General features: G+C 40.5%; 1 protein-coding gene across 2 annotated transcripts in view; it reads left to right on the plus strand.

Annotated features, from left to right (window-relative positions):
• Positions 1-24,566, plus strand: part of LOC143033839 (2,4-dienoyl-CoA reductase [(3E)-enoyl-CoA-producing], mitochondrial-like) — a 128,632-nt gene that overhangs the window by 12,349 nt on the left and 91,717 nt on the right. For both annotated transcript variants that reach the window (XM_076199387.1, XM_076199388.1), the window contains exon 3: positions 18,646-18,826. In XM_076199387.1, coding sequence (XP_076055502.1) covers positions 18,646-18,826 — 181 coding nt within the window. The remainder of the gene's footprint in view (positions 1-18,645; positions 18,827-24,566) is intronic.

Raw genomic sequence — 24,566 nt, forward strand, 5'->3', positions numbered from 1 at the left:
CCAACCCAGGTACCTTACCTGCACTCATCTTAACAGCTGCTTTTACTTCATCTTTCCCTATTTCTCCTCCATTTTCCTCACTCATCACGGTCATTTTCTTAGCGCTTCCCACTGCAATTACCATTCCCTCCCTATCCTCCTTCACATTTAGCAACTCCCTAAAATACTCTGCCCACCTTTCTCTCACTGCCTTCTCTTTCATTATCATATCTCCATCTGCACCTTTTACCTTTTCTTCTCTACTTGATTCACCTCCTCTTCCTCTCTTAATTTCTTTCCAAAACATCTTTTTATTACTTTCAAAATTTTCTGTGATACTCTTACCCCATTTCACATCTGCTCTCCTCTTTGCTTCCTTTATCTTATGCTTAACTTCCCTTCTCTTTACTTTTTACCTCCCATACAATTCCCTCATCCTAATTTGTAGCCAATCTATGAATGCCTGTTTCTTCTCTTCTACACCCTTCATTGCTTCCTCATCCTACCACTTGCTACTCTTCCTTCTATTTCCCCCTGCCCTCCTTGTTCCACACCATCTTTGCACACCTTATGACTCCCTCCTTGAGCCATCCTCATTCCTCCTCCTCTCCTAGTTCATTTTTACATAGTTTCACAAATAAAAAATACATATATCAAAGGATTTTTCCCCCCTTATAAGGGAGGTAGCCAAAAAACAAAGGCATAAAAAGCACCCACCCATTCCATCCCTATCACACTCCACTCCCCTCCACCCTCTTCCCTCCCTCGAATCTTGGCACCTCCTGGATGACAGGTCATCCCTGCATCTTGTCCACTGCCCTGGTTTAGAAGCAGTGTTGCAAGACACAGCACATCCACAAAGACTGTGGACGGCTTCATTAAATCGGCGACCCCCCTCTCCATCCCCTCGTGCTGAAAAGGAGAAGACTGGGAGAAATCCCTTTGGGCTGCGTCAAATTTTTTCACACATACTCCCTCATCCCCCATCCCCCACCCATTCCACCTCATGCATCACAACATCATCCATATATAACCATTCTCCATTCACCCCTGTCTTCTGTCCTCTCCCGTCCTTCCTCAACACATTCTGTTGAGTGTTATTTTGAATGTAATAACAACTCAACAATGGTTGGTGAGCATTAAAGAAGATATTAAGTTCCTTGTCACTGGTTTATTGGATCACTGCGTACACCTCTCACTCAATAACAACTGTGCCTTTCTTTGGGTATGGTACTTTCTACAATTACCATTTGATCAATTATTTTCATTTATTCCCTTTCACATAGAAAACAACAGACACTCAAAATAATAAGTTAATATAGCATAATTTACAAGGATAACCTATTTCACATTCATTCCACTTTCACATTACAATAATTGAATTGATAATTAAATAAGTAAACAGGAATGATAATATATGACTTCTCATGGAAAAATCGAGAACAAATTATACATGCATACGAACATACATACTTCCAATTATGCATTACTTTTGTAATTCCTAAGTGAATACATAATTTGCTATAACTACACCATATATATTTACAATAAATGCTCGGCCAGCTATCTGTCGCTGACCCCAGTGATGTATAAATTTGAAGAGTACATGAAACATTATACAAGAATGGCAAGGGAAGTACATGAATAACATAAGAAATAAGGTAGTACAATGAGGTAGATATAAATTGATTAACATGAAGACATAATATATATATATACACAAGAACACACGTATGAATGAAATTTACTTGTAATAAAGGTTTTGAAAGGATAGAAGTGGAGAACACTTTGGCAGCTAGACAGTTAGGAGGTTCAAGAAGAATTATTATGGCTGCAAAGGTTTATATGGGTGGGACATAGGTGAAAGGGAAGGAGGATTTGTGTCAGGGAGAGTCAAAGGAGTCGGAAGCTCAGTGTCGCAATCTACACCTCAGGAGAAGAGTTTAAGGTTGACCAGGTGTATAATTGTCTCTGAATCTGAATTTAGGTGTTTCAATTTGACTTTGTAGGTTCAAAGGCAAGGACACGGAAGGGACCAAGGAATTTTGCTGAAAGTTTGGAAGAGGGAGAATGGTTCAGGGCATACACGATGTCACCTATTGCAATGGTGGACTCTCTTGCATTTTTATTATGAAAACGGGCCATCTTGTCTTTGGTGAAAGAAAGAGACTGAGTAATTCTCTTGAGAGTGCTGAAGTTAGCAAGTGAAACCTTTACAAAATAATCAAGGTTGTAAATAGGGCCTATATCTGAAGTACGGAGGTCATATGGAAGTCGCTTGTCTGAAGCAAAGATGACAAAGTGAGGCAACTGATATGGACCTACTGATGGCACTACTAAGGCAAGACTGAATCATAGGGACATGGTGATCCCAGGAGAGATGAAGGTCGGAAGCGAGGTATCGGAGAACATTGAGAATCTTTCTGTTTTGGCATTCAACAGGGCCATTTGAACTGGGGTGGTAAGCAATGATATTACATTTTGTTATCTGAAAGGATTTGCAAATATCTGAAAGAATCTCATTGTTGAATTCCGTTCCATTGTCAGAGAGATTGATTTTGGGAGTAGTGAAGGGGCAAATAATCTTGTCAATGAAGGTCTGTGCAATTGCTTTAGCAGTCTTGTCTGGAACAGGTTCAAGGATGCAGAATGTGGAAAAATGGTCCATACACACAAACAGGTACTGATTGCCACTAGGAATGGTAACTTGAGAAGGTCAATTGCAACCATATAAAAGGGCTTGGTAGGGATTGGATATGTCAAAATGAGAACTTTACTGTGAATATGACATTTATGGGTAGCATAAGAATGGCAGGCATTAATGTAGGCATGGATATCTTTTCTCATAGTAAGCCAAAAGTACTGAAGTCTGGCCTGTGTTAAGCATTTGTCTTTACCTGGATGTGCAGCAAGTGGAGAATCATGTAAAAGGAACAGAACTTCAGGAAGGAAGTACAAGTTGTTGAACAAGTCTGTTTGGTTCATGCTTATTGGAAAGCGTGGTTTCATGGTAAAGAACGTCATTGACGAGTCTGAAGTGTTCCAAGGAGATAGGGAAGTCTGTAAGGTCTGATGTATCTCCTGACTCGAGAGAAAATATCACACATTTGTACATTGGGTCAGATCTTTGAGCTGCATGAATACGTGCATGAGTAAGAGTGGCTGAGAATTGATAGCAGCAACATTCCGAGAAAGTATGTCAGCAACATTGATTGCTTTACCTTGCACATAAGAGAAGGTGGGGTTGAATTCCTGAATGGTCAAGAACCAGTGAGCAAGTTTCCCGGACAGGTTCTTGCCTTTAAAAAGCTGAAGAAGCGTCTAGTGGTCTGTATTGACTGTGACAGGGTAACCAAGAATAATTTCTTAAAAATGTCGAAGAGCATAAATAACCACCAAGGCCTCACTTTTGGTAACAGAATAGTTATGTTCAGCTTTGTTAAGGAGTCTGCTGGCAAAGGCAGTGGGGCGAAGGTGTTCTTGTTCTTGCATAAAAACAGCAGCAAGACCTTGGAATGAAGCATCAGTGTAGAGAATGAAAGGTAAGTTATAGTCAGGAAAAGCTAAAACAGGAGCAGTAATAAGGGCATTCTTTAAGTCTGCAAAAGCTTGTTCCTGGGCAGACAACCAGTGAAAAGGAACATCCTTCTTTAACAGTGAAGAGGAGCTGCAATAGTAGAATAATTCTGGATGTACCTTTGGTAATATCCTGAAAGTCCAAGAAAGGAGTGAAGGTGCTCAACGTCTGTGAGACGAGGGAAGTCAGCAACAGCTTTGACTTTATCAGGATCAGTAAGAATGCCATGAGAAGTGAGGACATAACCAAGAAAATTAATTTCTTAAGGAAAGAGCATTTGCTCAACTTGAGTTTGAGGTTGGCATCAGCAACACTAGAAAATACCTGTTGAAGGGTTTGAAGGTGTTCTGGTATTGATTTAGAAGCTACTATGATGTCATCCAAATACATAAAGACATTATCACCAAGTAAGCCATCAAGAACAGTATGCATAAGTCTTGTGAAGACAGAAGGAGCAGAGGTTAGACCCATAGCTAAGAGTTTGAATTGAAAATGACCAGAAGGGGTTGAGAAGGCTGTCAGGGGTCGGCTTTCTGGAGTAAGAGGAATATGCAAATAGCCAGATATTAGGTCTTAAGTTGAAAAGACAGTATTATTCTGACCAACAGAGTGTAAAATTTCTAGTAAGACAGGAATTGGGGTTCGCTCTGGAATGGTGATCATGTTAAGTTCTCGAAAATCTACAACAGGACGGAAAGTATCATCTGGTTTGGGTACAACAAACAAGGGGATATTCCATTCAGAAATGGAGGGATCAGTGATATCTTGGGCAAGCATGTCTGCAATGAGCTTGTCCACAATTTTACGTTTGCTGTGCGACATTCTGTAAGCAGGAATGTTGCAAGGTTCGGAGCCATCTCGAAGGGGAATGTGATGGTGAATGAGGTCAGTAGAACCTAGGGATTCACCAGGCAAGGCAATGACATGTCAAAAGGCATTGCATGGAGAAATTAAATCCTGTTGAGCATCGGGGAAGTCAAGGGAATTGAAATGAGATGCGTCAATGTGCATGAGGCACATCAGAGGTAATGGTACAAACTGGCAAGGAAGAATTGTGGTCATCAATGACTACTCTTGAAGGGTACACTAGAAAATCACATAAGTTTGTACCAAGTTTGAGATGGAGAGGAGCATTAGTGTCATTGGCAACTAGAAAAGAAGTATGACCTTTCTTGGTGGTAGTGCATAAGGCTGAATTTAGTGATATGCCATTGACATGGGTGGATTCTGGCATACAGAGAACATCGCATTCCTGAGTTCGGAAAATGCAAAGCTGCACTTTGCAATATGTGGTGGTAGAGTCACAGGTCTTGTTAACACTATGAGTAGTACGACAGATGGTGGAAAGCACATTGGACACAGGGGAGGAGGTAAGTACCAATTCATCTAAGGGAGGAGATAGATTTTGCTCTGTTGGAGAAAATTCTGGAGAAGGGGAGGGCATTTGGTATTCCGTTTCCTAGCTTTGGACATGTGAGAAGAACACATTCGCTTTGTACGGGTGGAAAATTTGGTCAAGGCAGGTTTACTGGAAGGAGGGAGTGAAGTCTGAATGGAAGGTTCAGATTAAGGCTGTACAGTGGCCTGTGAAGTAGAATCTAGAGCAGGGAGGGAGGAAGGAATATCCTTTGGAGGTGACTGGACATGGTCAGGAGGGAAGAAGAAGGAGCAGCAATAGTGGGAACAGAAACAACTGGCATATTTTGTTGAGGGGAGGGGGATTGCTCAGATTTAGGAACTGTAGGAAATGATATAGGGTTAGTCGCCAAAGGGAGGGCAGGAATGAAATGATTACCATAAGCAACTCCATGATATGTGGGGTAGACAACAGTGCCATATTGCTGCATGGTGTGTAGACCTAGAAGCACATCTGCAGGAAACTGTTCATCGGTGACATAAAGGGAAGTTTGAATCTCTGGGCTTTGAGTAGTGAGACTGATCGGAAGATGAATCTTACCTAGAACTGGAAATGGAACACCATCTACATTAGTAAGTTGCAAATCGGAGGGTTCCAAGAAGGTGACACGCTTATAGAAGTGGAGTTTGAGAAAGGTTGAAGAAGATATAATATTTACAGGGGATCCAGTATCTATGAAGAGAGATATAGGGATGTTATGGACCGTAGCAGGAATGGAAAGAGCACGTGACCATGTGTTAGAGTTAGAAAGAGTACAAACGGGAAGGGACATGGGGGCGGGTGGTGGGGATGGGACATGAATGCTAGGAGGGGGAGTCTTGAGAGAAACAGAGGGAGATAGTCATTTAGGAGAAGAAGAATGGGAAGGGGAAGCCTGACAGTGAGGGAAGGGAGTATTAGAGTGGGTGGTGTTCAAAACAGAACACTCAGCAGCATTGTGAAAACAATGGCCATGAATAGGGCATTGTTTATTGGGAGGAGTGGTAAGATGGAGAAAGCAACAGTTGGCATAGTGTCCCAGTTTTTGACAGAAGTAGCAGATGACAGGGTTACAGGAGGACGATCTTTGTCTAGGACGGGAGTTGGATCTGGTGTGAGAAGTGTGTTTGGAATGAGATGAAGATCTGGAAATATGAGCAATAGGGAAGGTAGGTTTTGTGATAGGAACTGACTGAGCAGCAATGTCATTCAGTGTCTTGGATGAATCATGATATTTATAAGAGAAATCCGTTAAGGTCATACCTGGAGTGAACTCCACGGATGAAGTTTTGGCTAAGGTGTCCGGATGGAGAAGAGAAAGAAATTGAAAATAGGAAGTGAGGGAAATAACATTGGCAAGTGAGATTTTGTCACCAGCTTCAAACCAGGCAGAAGATGTGAGAGCTGATCACAGTTCGGACTTAAGGTCAGATGCGAGTTTTAATGCTCTCTCGTTTCACATATAAGGAGGAAAGTTACTTTTTACAGCAAGGTTGTAAAGAGGAGTGAGGTAACCCAGGTTGTCATGTTCTGCAAAGGTATGTTTGAATTTGGTAACATATTCAGCATAATCAGTGCAGCCAAGGAATGCATCTGAATGAAGGAGGTCACCAGCAGTAGAATTAAGGTCAACAAAGCTGAGGAGAACTGTTATTTTCTCTTGATCTGTTGCACATTTTCTGCGGTTAATAGCTGTATTGACATTTGTAAGAAAGGTGTGGGTGGGAATATTGTCTCCGGTAAATTTGGTAACATTGACAGTTTCATGGACTATAGTCATGAGTTGTGGGGGAGAGGGTTGGGTGGATGAGGAAGCCATGGTAGCAGGGCTCGAAGGTGGAGTTTTTGACACTGGGTTTGAAGGTGATGGAGGTTGTGACATAGGGGCTGCGTGGAAGGGCGGACGGTTAATGAATGGTGGAGTGCATGGAGAGAAATTGATTGAATGACGAGGGAATTTGGGACTTGGAAGAGGATATCCGGGGAATTTTGTCATTCAGGAAAAAGGTGTAGTGCCAAAGAGTTTTCCACTTGGAAAGAATAGGAAGATTTGTTGAATATGCAGGTAGTATTGAAGGGGAAGGAGAAAAACACTGAAGAAGGAAGACACACGAAGAATGTCTTGGCTGCAAACAGTGGAAAGAATAGAAAAGATATGGAGAGGAGGTACAATCGTAATCAATATATAACTAATATGGAGGATTTACACTGGAAGCACTAAAGTTATTAAACAAGTAGTAATATGCACTAATAATACAGAGGAAACACTAAAATTGTAAAAGTCACTGAGTGAAGGAATATGTTTGAGCTTAAATTTGATACACGTAATCACACACACACACACAAAAAAAACCCACTATCACTTAAGATCAAGTCACAGAAATGTCACTTTTGAAGCAAGGCGAAGGAAGCAATCTCATGGAAATGGTGAATGCTGGTGAGCGGTGAAGAAGAGGAACGCTCATTGAAACTTCGGAACTCGATGAGTGGAGTAGGAGCGGACAGAGTGGTGACGTGCCTGGGGAACGACGGAGGGTGCGGTGGAGGGGTAGCGGAGGAGTAGGTTCAGCGCTCGGCGAAGACGATGAATGCAGGAGTAGCAGATGAGTGGACCAGCACTCGGCGAAGACGGGAGTGCGGTGGAGATGATTCCCTGCCAATAGTGTGCAGAACTAGGTCACAGAGTGACGTAGGGTATGTAGAGGAGACCCACGCTGGAACGGTGAGTGATGGTGAGGTATGGAGGTGACTTCCTGTCACTGCTGGACGAAGAAAGGCGAGAGGGAGTGAGGGTGGGGGTGGAATGTGTACGCAGAGTTGTAAACAGGAAATGGGTAGGCTTGCTGGGCTTCAGGCTCACACTTCACAGCTTGATTAACGTGGGTGTGGAGGTGGAGGTGACCCCATAGAAGATCTTGTAGATGTTCTCTAGAGATGGAAAGAGAACATTTTGTAGGCAAATGTTGGTCACCCAGGACGGAAAAGCAGTTAATGTCGTCTTGATATGAAGTTTGAAGCAGGATGTCATAAGATAGCGTCGTAAAACAGCGTTGAGTAGTTTGTGTCCATGTTGAAGCACAGGGTGGGTGGGTAAGTCTTTCACTTTTCTCGTAGCTAAGATCCCACCGTAAGAGCCACCATTTGTTGAGTGTTATTTTGAATGTAATAACTACTCAAGAAGATATTAAGTTCCTTGTCACTGGTTTATTGGATCACTGTGTACACACCTCTCACTTAATAACAACTGAACTCACTGTGTCCTTTCTTTGGGTGTGCTACTTTCTACGGTTACCATTTCCTCAATTAGTTTCATTTTTCCCTTTCACACAGAAAACAATGGACACTCAAAATAATAAGTTAATATAGCATTATTTACAAGGATAACCTATTTTGCATTCATTCCACTTTCACATTACAATAATTGAAATGATAATTAAAAAAGTAAACAGGAATGATAATATATGACTTCTCATGGAAACTTCGAGAACAAATTATACATGCAAATGAATATACATACTTCCAATTATGCATTACTTTTGTAATTCCTAAATGAATACATAATTTGCTATAACTACACCATATATATACAATTCCCCTCTTTCCCAAAGCCCCTTTTACCCCATCCATCCATTCATCCATCTCATCCTAGGAGGCCCCCTCGTGTTTACTCCTTCCACACCTGCCTTTCACACCTCTTTTACTAGACTTTCTTCACTCATTCTTTCCATGTGTCCAAACCATCCCAATACTCTGTCATCCACCCTATTTCCCAACTCCCTCTCCACCCCTGTTCTCCTCCTCACCTCATTTCTCACTCTATCCAACCTAGTAACCTCTATCATACTTCTCAGACACCTCATCTCAAATACATTAAAACTCCTCTCTTCCTCTCTTATGTTCCATGTTTCTGCCCCCACACTGTTCCTCACCAATTTCTCCCTCTGTTCCTCTCCTAATCCTCTCAATCAAGACCCTCCCATAAGGCTCCCCAACTACACTTAACAATTTAACCCCTCTGAAACTACTACACTCACAATTGTCCCCTTTTCCCTTGTAAAGTGGAACTATACAGGCACTCCTCCAGCCCTCCGGCACTTGACTCTCTCTGAAACAAATATTAAATAACCTCACCAGCCAGTCCACCATCACTACCTCCTTTTTTCCAGACATTCTGCATGACATCCATCCAGACCAGGTGCCTTACCTGCTCTCATCATCTTAACAACTGCCTTCACTTCATCCTTCCTTATTTTTCCTCCATTTTCCCTCCCTATCCTCCACATTTAGCAACTCCCTAAAATACTCTGCCCATCTTCCTCTTACTGCCTTTTCATCCATTATCATCTCTCCATATGCACCTTTTACCTTTTCTTCTTTACTTGATTCGCCTCCTCTTCCTCTCTTAATTTCTTTTCAAAACATTTTTTTTTTATTTCAAAATTTTCTCTCGTACTCTTACCCCATTTCACATCTGCTCTCCTCTTTGCCTCTTTTATCTTATGCATTACTTCTCTTTTCTTTGTACATTTCTTATGATTCCCTCGTCATATTTTGTAACCAATCTATGAAAGTTCGCTTCTTCTCTTTTACAACCTTCTTCGTTTCCTCATCCCACCAGTCACTACCCTTCCTTTTATTTCCTCCTGTCCTCCTTGTTCCACACACCATCTTTGCACACCTTGTGACTCCCTCCATGAACCATCCCCATTCCTCCTCCACTCCTAGTTCTACTCTATCCTTCAATCCCTCCCACTCCTCTCTCAGCTTCTTCTTGTATTTCTTCTCCTTTTCTATAAATAACTACAGGAAATAAAGTGACTTTATAAAAGATATCAAGATTGATTTTTTTTAAAAGAAATAGTAAATATACAGTAGAAGAAATAAGGAAAATTCTATCATGTAAGACTGTTTACATTATATAGCTTTGTATATATATATATATATATATATATTTTTTTAGTTCATGTAAATGTTTGATCATAAATAGGTGCTACCCCAGCGCGTTCCTTAATCTAAAATAGTCCCTTTTCCTGCACGTCTCTTCAGAATAGCATCTGTTTTTGGTGTTCTGGCTGCAACTGCTACTTGCCTCAGCTTTCCAATGAGAGTAGCTGCATGTCGATCCTTCAATCCATCTCTTATTGCTAGTTGCAGTGAATGTACAGCACAATGCATATGTTGAATTGTAAATAATTTAGATACTTCTTCAACAATAGTATCTAAAACATTACAGTTCTCCTCAGGCTCTTCTATTTGTTATTTTATTGTTCCAGGAATATTCTCTTCATCATCCCACATTTTTGTACTTTAAGTTCTTATATTTAGCCTCTTCTATTACAAGTCTCTTTATACTTTCTCTTTCCAGTGAAACCAACTTTTCTAGCCATTTCTCCATTTAAACCTAGAAGGGCTAATCATGGAAAAAAATTATATAAGTCTATCAGTTTTCCCTGAAAGGTGTTAGAGTGGGTGCAACATTTGAGTGATGTTAGGGAGGAAACGGTGGTAGAAGTTGACCATCCCAATAAATTCCTGCAGGGGTTTGATGGTAGTGGGTTTAGGAAATTTGTTGACTGCAGCAACTTTATTGTGTAGGGGACAAACACCATCAGGAGAGATGAGGTGTCCCAAAAATGGGACAGACTTTCCCAAAGCTGCATTTGTCAAAATGGACAATGAGGCTGTTGTCCTGGAGATGCTTGAGGATGGTCCACAGGTGTTGGAGATGCTGGTCAGGCAAGTTGGAGAAGACCAGAATATTGTTGACGTAGCATATGCAAAAGTTGAGGTCACCAAGGATGCCGTCCATTAGGCATTGGAAGGTCGCACCAGAGTTTTGCAAGCAGAAGCAGAAGTAATTAAAGGTGCACATCTCGAAGGGAGTGGTGATGGTGGTCTTCGGGATGTCATCTGTATGTACTGGAACTTGGTAGTAACCCTTCAGGAGGTCCAGTGTCGAAAAGATCTTGGAGCCTTTGAGTTATGTGGTGACATCGGCAATGTTTGGGAGTGGGTAGTGGTCAGGTTCCATCATCATGTTCAGCCGCCAGTACTCTCCACAGGGGAACTAGAAACCATTGTTCTTCTCGATGAGGTGGTGAGGGGAGGACCAAGGGCTGGAGGCTTTTTGGCAGAGGCCTAGTCTCTCCATCTCTTGGAAGGTTTTCTTGGCAAAGGCGAGTTTCTTAGGTGATATATGGCAGTATTGGGCAAATACTGGGGTTCCAGACGTCTTGATGTAGTGGTACATACCATGTTTAGCTGGCATCTGTGATGACTGTCACAACTCAGGTTTGAAGACATCGGGGAATTCTGTGAATAGGTGGGCGTAGGGCATTCTAGCATCGATGGCGGTGACCGTGGTTGGGTGTGGCATGATTTGCAGGGGTGTTGAGGTGGATGCGGTTGCGCAGACTAGGCGGTTGTTGGCAATATTGACCAGTAACCCATAATGAGCAAGGAAGTCAGCACTGAGGAGGGGCATCTTGACATCTGCCAGGATAAAGTTCCAGGAGTAGTGGCAACTCCCTAAGATGAGGTGCAGGTGTTTCCACCTGTAGGTGGCTATGGTAGTGCTGTTTGTGGTGACGAGCCTAACGCCAACATCCTCGGGGACCATTCTGCAGTGGATGCAGGAAATATGGACCTGCAAGCGCCAGTGTTGACAAAGAAACAACATTTAGAGGCCTTGTTGTTGATGTAGAGGCCTGTTGTGCTTGTAGAGGCCACTGTAATGGATGGTAGCCCTTTTAGGCATTTTTTGTCCAGGTACATCCTGGTTGGCATTCCTTGGCGAAGGTGCTGAATTTTGTGTGGTAGTAGCACAGGTGTAGAGGCGGTGGTCCAGCGTCATTGTTTTTGCTGGTGTTGTTGGTGCCTGTTGGCTGGTGATGCTGCTGCAGTGGTGATGTCAGCAGCATAGACGGGGGGGTAGGGCGTGGTTATGTATGAATATTTTGATGCAGCCCAAAGGGATTTCTATCTACTCTTTTTCTACACGAGAGGACGGCGAAGTGGGGATTGCCGATTAAGTGAAGAGGCCTTGTTGTGGATGTGCAGTCTTGCTGCATTGCTTCTGACCCAGAGCAATGGTCGAGATACAGGGATGACCCATCATCTATGAGGAGCTGAAATGGAAGAAAGGGTGGTGGATGGGAGTGAAATGGGTTGGAGTGGGTACTTGCTTCTTGACTTGGCTACTTCCCTTATAAGGGGGAAAAACCCTTGGTATATACAGTCGCCGCAAAAAAAATCTATACACTAAGGACTTTTGGACAATCAAACTCAAAAGTACAACTAACATGTGCTTTATTTCCACTTGGTTACATTTAGTATTTTGTCGTGTACCCCTTGTTCTTGAGTACCATCTGGATCCTTCTGGGCATTGAAGAGGCGAGTTTGGTGAAGTAGGCGCTGTCCATAGTGACCCAGATCTTCTTCAGCACCTCCTTCAGGTCTGGAATACTGGTGGGTCGCGATTTCTCCAGTTCGTTTTTCATCAGATTCCAGGCATTTTCTATTGGGTTCAAGTCTGGGGAATTGCCTGGCCACTCCATAACACTGATATTGTTGTCATTAAGGAACTTTATCACTTCCTTAGACCTATGGGCAGGGGCACCGTCATGCATGAAATGATCACACTCATGGATGTCCCAAAATTCGAGCATGTGATCCCTCAAAACATTGATATAATTGCTCCCTTTCATGGTCACATTCTTGGGGAGGAAATATAGTCCACCCCTGCCCTTGTTACCACTAAAGGCACGCCACACCATCACACTGTCTGGGTGTTTCACTGTTGTAACTGTGTACCGTGGGTCGAATCTGGACACATCACTAGGGCGACGAACAATCTTGGAGCTGTCCCTGATCAGCCTGAAGGTACTTTCATCACTGAACATCACCTTCTGCCACTGCTCTGATGTCCAGTCCTTGTATTTCTTACAGAAATCAATCCGTTTCTTCTTCATGGCCTCTGTGAGCAGGGGCTTCTTGGCGGCACGTCGAGCTGGCATTTTGAGGTCCTGCAGCCGATGTTGGATCATTCTTACAGCAATTTTTTAAGGAGAGCAGGATGTTTTTGCTTCAGACTAACAGCTGTTATACATGGATCTGACATCACTTCTTGTTTTAGGATCTTGTCAGTGCGAGTAGATGTCTTCTTTGGGGCTCCAGAGCCTGGCTTTCTTGGTGGTACCGTACCAGGAGGGTGTGTGGCGGCTGCTTTCTTCAGGCTGTAAATGACCATTCTTGTTACCTGCAGGTCTGCGACAACACGTATCACAGACATTCCCTGCTCTAACAGAGCTAGGGCGTGGGCCTTTTCTTGCATTGAAAGCTTGGAATGACCCATTTTGACCACCAGAAGGAGAGTTAGAGGGCACCAAAGTCAGTGAAAAAGTGAACAAAAGGGCACTAAAGAGCAGCATGCGTAGACTCCTCTCTCATCTAGCGCTGGCAGCGCACTGAAGCGTGATGTGTTGGCGAACAGTGTAAAAAGGCGCGCTCTACACACCCACGTCATCAGTAACTCCACCCACTTTTTATTATGGCGGGAAATCAAGTGAAATCTATTCATAAAATCCCGTGTATAGATTTTTTTTGCGGAAAAAATGTATAGATTTTTTTTGCGGAAAAAATGTATAGATTTATTTTGCGGATTCTGTAGATAAATAGTTCTTTGATGGTCTACTTCTGCTCAAACACTAGCACTACTAAAATATCCCCAGATTTTCTGGATGATTTTCTATCTTGCTGTTGAACTTCAAGTAAGATATGTTCAAGTTGTAATAACTGGTCCCTATCATCACATAACTACTGATTATTTAAAATACCTAATTACCAAAGAACATTTAAGTGTTTACAAATCTTTGCATACTAGTGTGAATATAATGAAGGTCAAGGTGATTTGCCTTTATCATGGATGTGAAAAGTGTTGTCATGAAAGAAAATCATGGAAATCCCAAGTGTTGTCTGAGGCATTCCTGTATGATTCTTATGAAAATATCTTGAAAGGAAGGATAAATTCCTATTTTAATTTCGTGGGCAATACTGGACAGCAAGGCCATAACAATATCCCATAGAAGTGAATTGGTGTGTTCCAGAATTTCTGTAGGCCTCCTAGTTCCTTTACACCTCTCCTTCTGATGAGCTTAAAATTTAACCCATCCTGTATAAACATCATGGTGAAAGCAAGCAGACAGCTCAACATCCTCTTTGCATTTTTTGGTATTAAACTTCATTTCCCATTTATGGAGCCAAGAATGGGGAATGAAGTTCAATACCAAAAAATGCAAAGTACTAGAAATGGGCAGTAGTGGCAAAAGATCCTTAAACTACTCCTTGGGAAATGAAACCATTACAAAAGCAAAAAAGGAGAAAGATTTGGGAGTGTTGATACAAGACAACTTGTTACCTTACAGACATATCAGCAAGATTGCAGGAGAGACATACAGATTACTGCAGAAGATCAAAGAGGTGTTTCACTATATGGATGAAGAGATGATTAAAAAAAATCATAAAAACCCTGATCCGTCCAAGACTGGAATATGCATCAGTAGTATTGTCCCCACACAGTGAGGGATATAAGCAAGATTGAGAGAATACAAGGGGCAGCAACCAAACTGGTCCCCAGCCTGGCAGATAAATCATAAGAGGAAAGGTCGAAGAGAAAGAAATCATATGATTACAGTATTCAGGTCACTGGAGGAGATAGACTGCATTAATAGAAGAGAGATTTGATTAAAGCTGAGAGGGCTGAGGTCATGGGAGCAAATTAAGAAAGACCACATGTCTAAAGGTTGTGAAGAAATACAGTTTTCCATATAGATGCATAAATACGTGGAATAGCTTAGGAAGTGATATAGCCCAAGATCAAACAGCACACAAGTTCAAATCTAGATATGATAACTGGAAATCAAGGACATAGGTTAAGTTGGAACTGTACATGAATTTGAGGCTAGGTAGGATAAATAATTAGAGAATAATAGATGGGACCCAACAAGCGTTGCTCCTTTTCCTGTACAGTATACCCTCACTCATTCGCGGTTCACCGTTGATGGCCCTGCATACTCGTGGATTTTGCTCTCAATTTTTTTTTTTTTTTTTTTTTTTTTTTTCCTCCATAATTTCGTCAATTTTGTGAATTTCTTTGGCCTTTTTTTTTTTTTTTTTTTAGCAGAAAAGCACTTACATTCATCCTAATTGGTAAATAATTTTAAAATAACAATGTCAGTTAATATAAAATGAAAAATTAGAAAAGAGATGATACAGTATAACTGGTAGATAATTGTAGAATAACAATGCCAGTAAATATGAAATAAAAAATTAGAAAAGAGAGATGATACAGTATAACTGGTAAATAACTTAAAATAACAATGTCAGTAAATATAAAATAAAAAATTAGAAAAGAGAGATGATACAGTATAACTGGTAAATAATTTTAAGATAACAATGTCAGTTACGAGCTTTTGTTTCTCCTTCCTGCTGATTGGCTGCAGACGACATGATGTCACAAGCATCTTCATGTGCGAGAGACTAAACAGCTCTCTCTCTCAGTCGCGCATGGGTTTTCAAAGTGATTGTTTGAATTCAAGTTTTTGTTATATGTAATTATACTGTACCCCTGTATTATCTACGCCCTATAAGTGATTGTTTGAATTGTGAATTCAAGTTTTTGGTGTGATACATATACATAATTACTGTACCCCTGTATTATTTATGCCCTATAAGTGATTGAATTGTGAATTCAAGTTTTTGGTGTGATATGTAATTATACTGTACCCCTGTATTATTTTCACCCTATAAGTGATTGTTTGAATTGAGAATTGAAGTTTTTGGTGTGTTACATATAGAGGACTTCCATAAAAGTGTACTGGTGCAATTTCACAATTGCATCGTGCCTGACAGTCATACACAAGGCACTTCAAGACATGAAATAAGAAACTCTAAATGCATGTTGGAAAAAACTGTGGCCAGAATGTGTACATGACTACAAAGGCTTCTCACCCGATGAAATTCATCATGATGCTGTCAACAAGTCAGTGAAACTGGCACAGTTAATCGGGGGTGATGGCTTTGATGATGTAACTCACAAGGAGTTCAATGAACTCATTGATACCCACTCTCAGCCTCTGACAGATGAAAATTTGGCAGAGCTGACGAAGTCTGCAGAAGAAGAAGAAGAAACAGAGGACCAGGAAGACCCATCACAAGAGGAAGAGGATGAGGGTCTGACTCTAGAACGGTTGGCTGAACTCATGCGAACAGCAAAGGAACTGCAAGAGAAAGCTAAATCATGGGACCCTTGCATGGTTCGTTCACTACAGTTCTCAAATGCAATTGATTCATCCATGTCAACATACAAAACCCTTTTCACCACTGAAAAAACAACAAAACTGGCTGCCAATAACCATGTTCCTAACGAAGGTCAAGAAAAGTAACCAAGCCACACCCGAAGAAAATACTACACCACCTCCTGATTCTCTTGAAGAAACAACACCTCCTGAAGAAACGACACCTCCTCCTGAAGTGCCTGAAGAGGAGGAATTGCCTGAACTGCTGTAAAGCAGCAGTTAAGCTGTGCCATACATCAGTGCCACCATAATCATCCTCATTGTACGGTACAGCAAACTTCATCATCATCATAATCATCATTCATTATTGGTGAGTACTGTACAGTAGAATTAAAATGTTTTTAATTTATCATTACCATGTACATATTATACTACATTATTACTGTTTTTAATTTATCATTACATATTACTACATTATTATTGTATTTATGAGTAAGACTGTTTTTAGAATGTGTTTGGGAAGCATATATAATATCATACATAGGCGTTTTAAAACTGCATCAATAATTCGCGGGAGGGGAAGGAATGTAACCCCCACAAATAGCAGGGAGATACTGTATACTACAATTAGGTATATATATATATATAAATATATATATATATAAGTTTTGGAGGGCTGTATGAAAATTGAAGCCTATTTATACCAATAGATTTCTTCCCCCTTATGTGGGAGGTAGCCATCCAAGGTGTATGGATGTGAGTACTGAATGTATTGAAAAAATTTGAATTTGGACTGTAGCTGAATTCTCTCTCAAATCTATCTAATCTATCTATCAATTTAATTTCTTCACATCCAAACTTTGACAACACCTATAGATATGAAACAGGCACATCCAGCAGGGCTGGATGTATATATTCTAAAAATTTATGATTGGTTCTTTGGTTATTTCATTGTATACTTATGACCAGTGGCATTAGATAATTTAATTTGATTGGTTCTTTGGTTATTTCATTATATGCTTATGGCCAGTGACATTAGATAATTTAATTTGTGCATGCCCAAACAGCACTGTCACTCAATGTATCCAGATGGTCATTGTCATTGTTATCTAATCACTGTTTGATAAAGCATTCTTATTCTGCTAATGGATGTTTTCATCTATGACATCATGTTGTATGTATGGCCATGTCAGTAGAAGAGCTGGTGATATTGTTGTGTGTGGTGGATTCTCAGGTCTCAGTATGGTGATACTATTGTGGAAATAGTGTCACCACATTGAGACCTGAGAGTCTGCCTAGAGGTCAGGAGCTAGACAGTAATAACATTTCTTTCCTGCTATAACTCTTGAGGAAGTTCCACAGCTATCTATATATCAATGTGTTCGTCCACCTTATAAGGGAGGTAACCAGGTCAAAGGAACATACCCACTCCCACCCATTCCACTCCCATCCATCACCCTTGTTTCCCTCTCATCTTAGCTCCTTGTGGATAAAGGGTCATCCCTGTCTCCTGCCCACAGCCCAGATCAGGAGCAATGCAGCAGTATACAGTACATCCACAACAAAGCTGCTTCACTTGATCAACCACTACTCTCTGTCCCCACATGCAGAAAATAGAGAGGTTGGGGAAAATATTTTTGGGTTGCATCAATGTATCATCCACACGCAACCACTTCCCCTCTCCATTCCCTGCCCCCTCCCTTCCTTCCTTTTGACATAGGAAAGAGAGTAGACAGGGAGAAAATCCCTTCGTGCTTCAAGTATCATTCATACACAGCCTTTCTCCACTCACCCCTATCCCTTGCCTTCTCCCTTCCTTGCTCAACAGACATACCCCTTTTGCACAAAGTCCCATTCACCCCATCCATCCATCCATCTCATCCTTGGTCCCCTCAAGTTCACTCCATCCACCTCTACCTTCCATACCTCTTTTGCTAATCTTTCTTCATGTATTCTTTCCATATGTTCAAACCATCCCAGTGCTCTTTCATCAGCCCGATGTGCACATAGATACTAATAAATGAGTACTGGATATGCCAAAGTTGGCTAGTAATTAGGTTGTTTCCTGTGATGATGATATGGTCTGGCATCAGAAACCCCTATATCGGAAGGCTAGGACAGTGCCCCTCACAGAGGAATTTGTAGCATGGAATCTAATGAACCATGCCCTTGGTTCAACTTTGCCTTTGGCAGGATTCAAATCGCCATCCCCTCGACCTTTGCCACAAGTAATGATGCCCTAACCTGCTCAGCCAGCAAGCTCCCACAAAATTTCACACATTTTTCCATTTTAACAGCCAATGATTAAATTATCATGATAAACCACCTCTTTCCATTAATATAGGTCTCATGTCAGAGTGTGGAAGTCTCTGAAAATTTTTCTTTATTGATGGTTGCAGACGTCTTGAAGTCCTGGAGGCAACAGCACATGAGATCATGGATACAACAGGGAATCCTGTTATATCCATTGCAATGGATGTACGTAACCCAGATACAGTCAAGGCAGCATTTGATGTTTGTGAAGAAAAATTTGGTCTACCTACTGTTGTCATCAATAATGCTGCAGGAAATTTCATATCGGTGTGTAAGTTGTGTTTTGGAATATAACTACAATATATGAAAGTGGTTAAAAAAATGTATACATTATCTTGTGGAGTTTTAAGGTTCATAGTGATTTGAAGTAGGGGTGTGCAGATTCAATTATTTTTTATTTATTTATTTATTTATTTTTTTACCAATGCCAATGCCGATTCCTATTCACTCTTAGTTGCCAATACCGATGCCGATTCCTATTCACTCTTAGTTGCTGATGCCAATTCCACTTTATATAATTACAGTATATCAGTTTTTAGTATAAAGTAATTAAACTGATTTTTACTTGCTTTATAATCTATGTAGTTGTTGAGCAGTTGGATGCTAATGATTGAATGAGCTTAATGAAGTGCTTATTGATTGACCACTTTATGATTATCAATGTATGATTGTATTATTTTCTATCAGCTGAAAAAGGGGTTAAAAATTGCATGTTTCATAGATTTTGATGTAACTACTATCATCAAGTAACTTGAATCATTTAATGCATGGTTTTAATAAAACACATGTGCAGAATGTAGAATTTATAAATCAGTTTCTTAATCCTAACTTAATAGTAAGACCTAAATGTAACTCAGTCTCTACTATCTAATATTTGACCCATGGAATGCAGGAAATGCACCCCCCCCCACCCCCCGACATGCTGACTCACCTGAGTACTACTGCATTCCATGGGTTAAGAGTCAAAGTTAAACATTCGCAAATTGATGTTCAACAGCATCAATTTCTCCCCTGTTTCTGGAGTCAAGCAGTTATGGTGTGGGGTGTAGACATTACCATCAATGCTGAAGAGGCGTTCACTCTCCACTGAAGATGGTGGAGAGCACAGCATTTTGTTGGCAACTTTTCCAAGTTCAGGATACGAGTTGTGGTTGTCTCTGCACCAACTCAGGAATCTGAATCATATAGTTCTAGAGGGAGGGAGCAAAATTGATCAACTTCGCTTTGTAGTGTCAGAACAGATGAAGATTTTTTTTTTTTTTTGTTCTCCCACTTTGTCTAGCTGTCATTGTCAAAAAGCATGAAAGATGTATTGTTATGTGTTTACTTGTCAAAATACATAAAAAAATTATTTATAAATTATTTGTTTGGCTATAAATTGCTGCAGAGTAAGTGAGAGTAAATCTGTCAGTTGATTTTTCACATTTATAAGTGGGTAAAATAAACCGAGTCCATGGACACCCGGACAATTTACTCCCATACTACTCTTGCTTAATTTCTTTTATAGAAACTTTGCCATTTCAAAAAAGAAAGAATAAAAAGGTTAATTTTATATAAGAAATACAAAAATAAAATTAAAAATTAATATAATTTGCTCTTACATTTACTCTGATTTGTGCTGCTATTTTAAAAGTTTCTCTGGTTATACATCCTCATGTCTACAGATTTTATCACCTCTGCATAATATTTTCAAAATGTGTGTTATGGCACTAGATGGCAGTGTAGGTTTATCATTACCACAGCATATTCCTAGCCTCCTCATTCCTGATGGTTGTGAAAATAAAATAAAGCCATGATAATTTGGTAGTGGTATCTCATATAGCACATAATATGCTGCATGGCCCTATACAACCACCAGAACAATAATAGGTGAAATACTGAATTGGCATTGGCATTGGCAAAATAATGCCAATTCACCAAAAAAGTGCCAATTCTTGCCAATGCTGATTAATCAACACACCCCTAATTTGAAGAATTATTTTGTAGTTAACAGGCATCAGATAACCTTTAGCAAGGGACCAATAATGGGTACATGCCAGTGGTGGTCCTCCTCCTCATCTTGATAATCAGTGACAGAAACAAACCCGCACTAATAAAAGACAGCAGTCTGGAGTTTCTTCCCAGAGAACTCTATGTGAGGACCTATCATTTTATCTGCAGTGACCAGTGTTTCAATCCTTGGGGACTATTGCACCAGAGGTGGAGTCATAAAAGTGATAAAGGAGAAATTAAAGAAGGTAGCAGAATGGAGAGATAGCAAAAGTTAAAAGTGATTACCATTCTGATTTGAGTGGAGATTGGTTTTCAATCATATAAGAATGTTGTGTGACTAGTCCATAGGGATACAGGTCTCTGAAATATTACATACATATGTATACCAATGGCCCTTTCCCCCATACAAGGGCAGTAACCAAAAAACAAAGGCATAAAATCCACTCCCACTCATTCCATCCCCATGTACTCAACACCCATTCACCCCCTCCCTCCTTCCCTCTTATCGTGGCTCCTCCTGGATAATGGATCATATCCCTACATCTCACCCAGTGCCCTGGGTCAGAAGCAATGTAGCAAGGCACAGGACATCCACAGCAAGGCCATTTCGTTTAATTGGTGACCACCCTCTCTCCGTTCCCTCATGCAGAAAAAGAGAAGACTGGGAGAAACCCCTTTGGACTGTATCAAAATATCATTCACACGTATTCCCCCCCCATCCCCCCACTCATTCCCATGCATCACAACATCATCTGTACACAACCATTCTCCACTCACCCCTGTCCTCTGTCTTTTCCCTTCCTTTCTCAACAGATATGCTCCTCATTCTTAATGCCCCATTTACCCCATCCATCCATCTCATCCTTGGTTGCCCCCTCATGTTCACTCCTTCCACTTTTACCTTCCATACCTCTTTTATTAATCTTTCTTTACTCATTCTTTCCATGTGTCCAAACCATCCAATACTCTTTCATCAACCTAATCTCCCAACTCCCTTTCCACCCCTGCTCTCCTTCTCACCTTGGTTTTCACTCTATCCAACCTAGTAACCCCTACCATACTTCTCAGGCATTTCATCTCGCATTTAAACCCTCTTTTCCTCTCATATGTTCCATGTTTCTGCCCATACAGTGCTGTCAGCACAATCACTCCTTCATGGTGTCTTTCTCAAACACCAAGGGAATACCAAAGGTTTGAAAGAGTTTTTTTGGGGGGTTTGAAGGGGAAGGAAATATTATGCATAGAGGGTTAGAAATGGATAGAGAGCCAAGGTATAGAAATATAATGAGAAATAGAGATATTAATGACATTTTGGATGAATTAATAGAGCTCAAAAGTGAGTATAAAATAATGTACAAAGAAGTAGCTATGTGAGGAAAGCCAATGAGGAGAATAATAGGGAGATAGATGACTTAAAAAAGGAATTAGATAAATTATAGGGAGAAAATGAAAGGTTGAAAAGTGAAGATATAAATAGGAATGAGGCATTAAAAAAGGAGAAAAGATCAAATGCAAGGTGGAAGAAAAAATAAAGGAAAATTACTTACAGGAAATAAAGAAACAATGGAAAGTTGAAGAGGTTTGTCCAAAAAATCCTTTAAAGAAATAATGGAGCAACAGTTCAAGGAGAATACCAAGGAAATGGTGATCCAAGTAATTAAAGAGAAAGGCAACTTAGGAACACAGTGGATAAAAAAAGATGCATTGTAATCTATGGCATTAAAGAGAAGCATGATGTACCCAGATATCAGAGAAAGAGATTGCTGGAAATGGCTGAAATTATAAAGAACCACTTCAAATCAGTATTCACAATAGAAAACTTACTTAACTGTGAGGAAATAGAGAGATATACCCCTCAATGAAAGAAATAATTGTAACACAGAAGGAAATCGGTGACCAAATCAAAAACCTTGACGTCGGAAAATCACATGGTCCAGATGGAATTGCAAATTGGATACTGAAAGAATGCATGGAGGAATTAACAGATAAAATGTACAATATAATTAAATTCTAATTTAAAGAAGGAAAAGTGCCACAGGACTGGAAGAATGCAAACATTGTACTGATTTATAAGGGATGAAACAAGGAAGATCCATCAAATTACAGACTGGTCTCCCTGAGAAGCACAGTAGCAAAAATTTACAAAAAGGTCATCAAAAATAGATGGGTTAAACATTTGGAAGAAAAAACTATACTGAATCCAAATCAATTTGGATTCAAAGAAGATCATGTACAACAAACTTGATCTGCTTCCACCTGAGATTAACCTCTTCACTCCGGGGCACATAGCGCGCCTGGCAGCATTAGCTGCCCGATGTGCGAGGTTGCGTCATAATAATCGCATTATAAAAAATAAAGTCAGTTCTCAATCGTTCGTTCTCTTTCACCCGTGTATTTTGATAACCATAGAAAATTGATGAAGCCAGTTTAGAGAGAATGGAAACTATGTAGGTACGACTACAATAAATATAATCAAGATGCCGACGTCGGCATCATCGAGTACCCACTTGCTCCTCATGCCGCCTACGTAGGCGTCACCGTATGGAAGTGGTTAATAGATATAATACAAGAGAGAGATGGTTGGGCAGACTGTGCCTTTCTGGACCTACAAAAGGCATTTGATAAGGTACCACACAAAAAACTAATAAGGAAAATAGAGTCAATAGGTGGCATCAGAGGAAAATTATTGGAATGGATGAAAGACTTCCTGACTGGGAGGAAAATGAGAGTAGTAGAGATAAATTCTCAAATTGGCAAGAAATGATAAGTGGTGTGCCGCAGGGATCAGTACTAGCCCCGATCATGTTTGCCATATACATAAATGACATGGATGAAGGAGTAGTGTAATATGAATTTCTTTGCAGAAGATGCAAAAATATTAAAGTAAAAACAGAGGAGGATTGCAACTCATTAGAACAAGACTTGGACAAGATCTGGAAATGGACTCAAAAGTGGGAAGTGAAATTCAATATCAAGAAATGTAGTATAATGGAATTTGGAAAAAGTAAAAACAGAATATCGAGAGATTATAAAATTGGTGAAGAGGTCAAAAAAGTGAACTTGGAAAAAGACCTTGGAGTGATGATCAGCAAAGACATGACACAGGATAAGCATATTAATAAAAAAGTCAGAGAAACCTACAATTTATTGAGGTCAATAAAAGTGGCATTTGCCTATTTGGACAAGGAAATGATAGAAAAATTCTAACTACACTAATAAGACCAAAACTCGAGTACACAGCAACACTATGGACACCCAGTACCAAAAAGAATATAAAAAAATTAGAAAGAATACAAAGAGCAACAACAAAACTGGCACTAACTCTTTCCCAAATGACTTATGAACAAAAACTGTCCAAATTAGAATTATGAAGGGAATGGAAATCTTAGATAAGAAAGATTGGAAGTGAGCATTAAGGGAGAGTGACTGGAGGAAGTGGATAGTTTTAGATACTTGGGTGCAAATGTGGCAGGAAAGGGTGGAGTGGAGGTGGAGGTTGAATGTAGATTGAGAGAAGCGAGTAAATGCCTTGGTGGCTTTGAAAGTGTAATGAGGAATAGACATTTGGGAATGGATACTAAGAGGAGACTATATGAAGGGGTGATTGTGCCAACAGCACTGTATGGAGCAGAAACATGGAACATAAGAGAGGAAGAGATTAGTTTGAATGTGTTTTAGATGAGGTGTCTGAGAAGTATGATGGGGGTTACTAGGCTAGATAGAGTGAGAAATGAGGAGGTAAGGAGGAGAACAGGGGTGGTAAGGGAGTTGGGAGATAAGGTTGATGAAAGAGTATTAGGATGGTTTGGACACATGGAAAGAATGAGTGAAGACTAGTAAAAGGTATGGAGGGCAGATGTGGAGAGAGTGAACATGAGGGGGCGTCTTAGGATGAGATGGATGGATGGGGTGAAGGGGGCTTTGGGGAAGAGGGGAATGTCTGTTGAGGAAGGACAGGAGAGGACAGAAGACAGGGGTGAATGGAGAATGGTTGTATATGGATGATGTTGTAATG

Source organism: Oratosquilla oratoria, chromosome 16 (genome assembly GCF_046742065.1).
Source record: "Oratosquilla oratoria isolate Oo_2021 chromosome 16, ASM4674206v1, whole genome shotgun sequence".
NCBI classification, from domain to species: Eukaryota; Metazoa; Arthropoda; class Malacostraca; order Stomatopoda; family Squillidae; genus Oratosquilla; species Oratosquilla oratoria.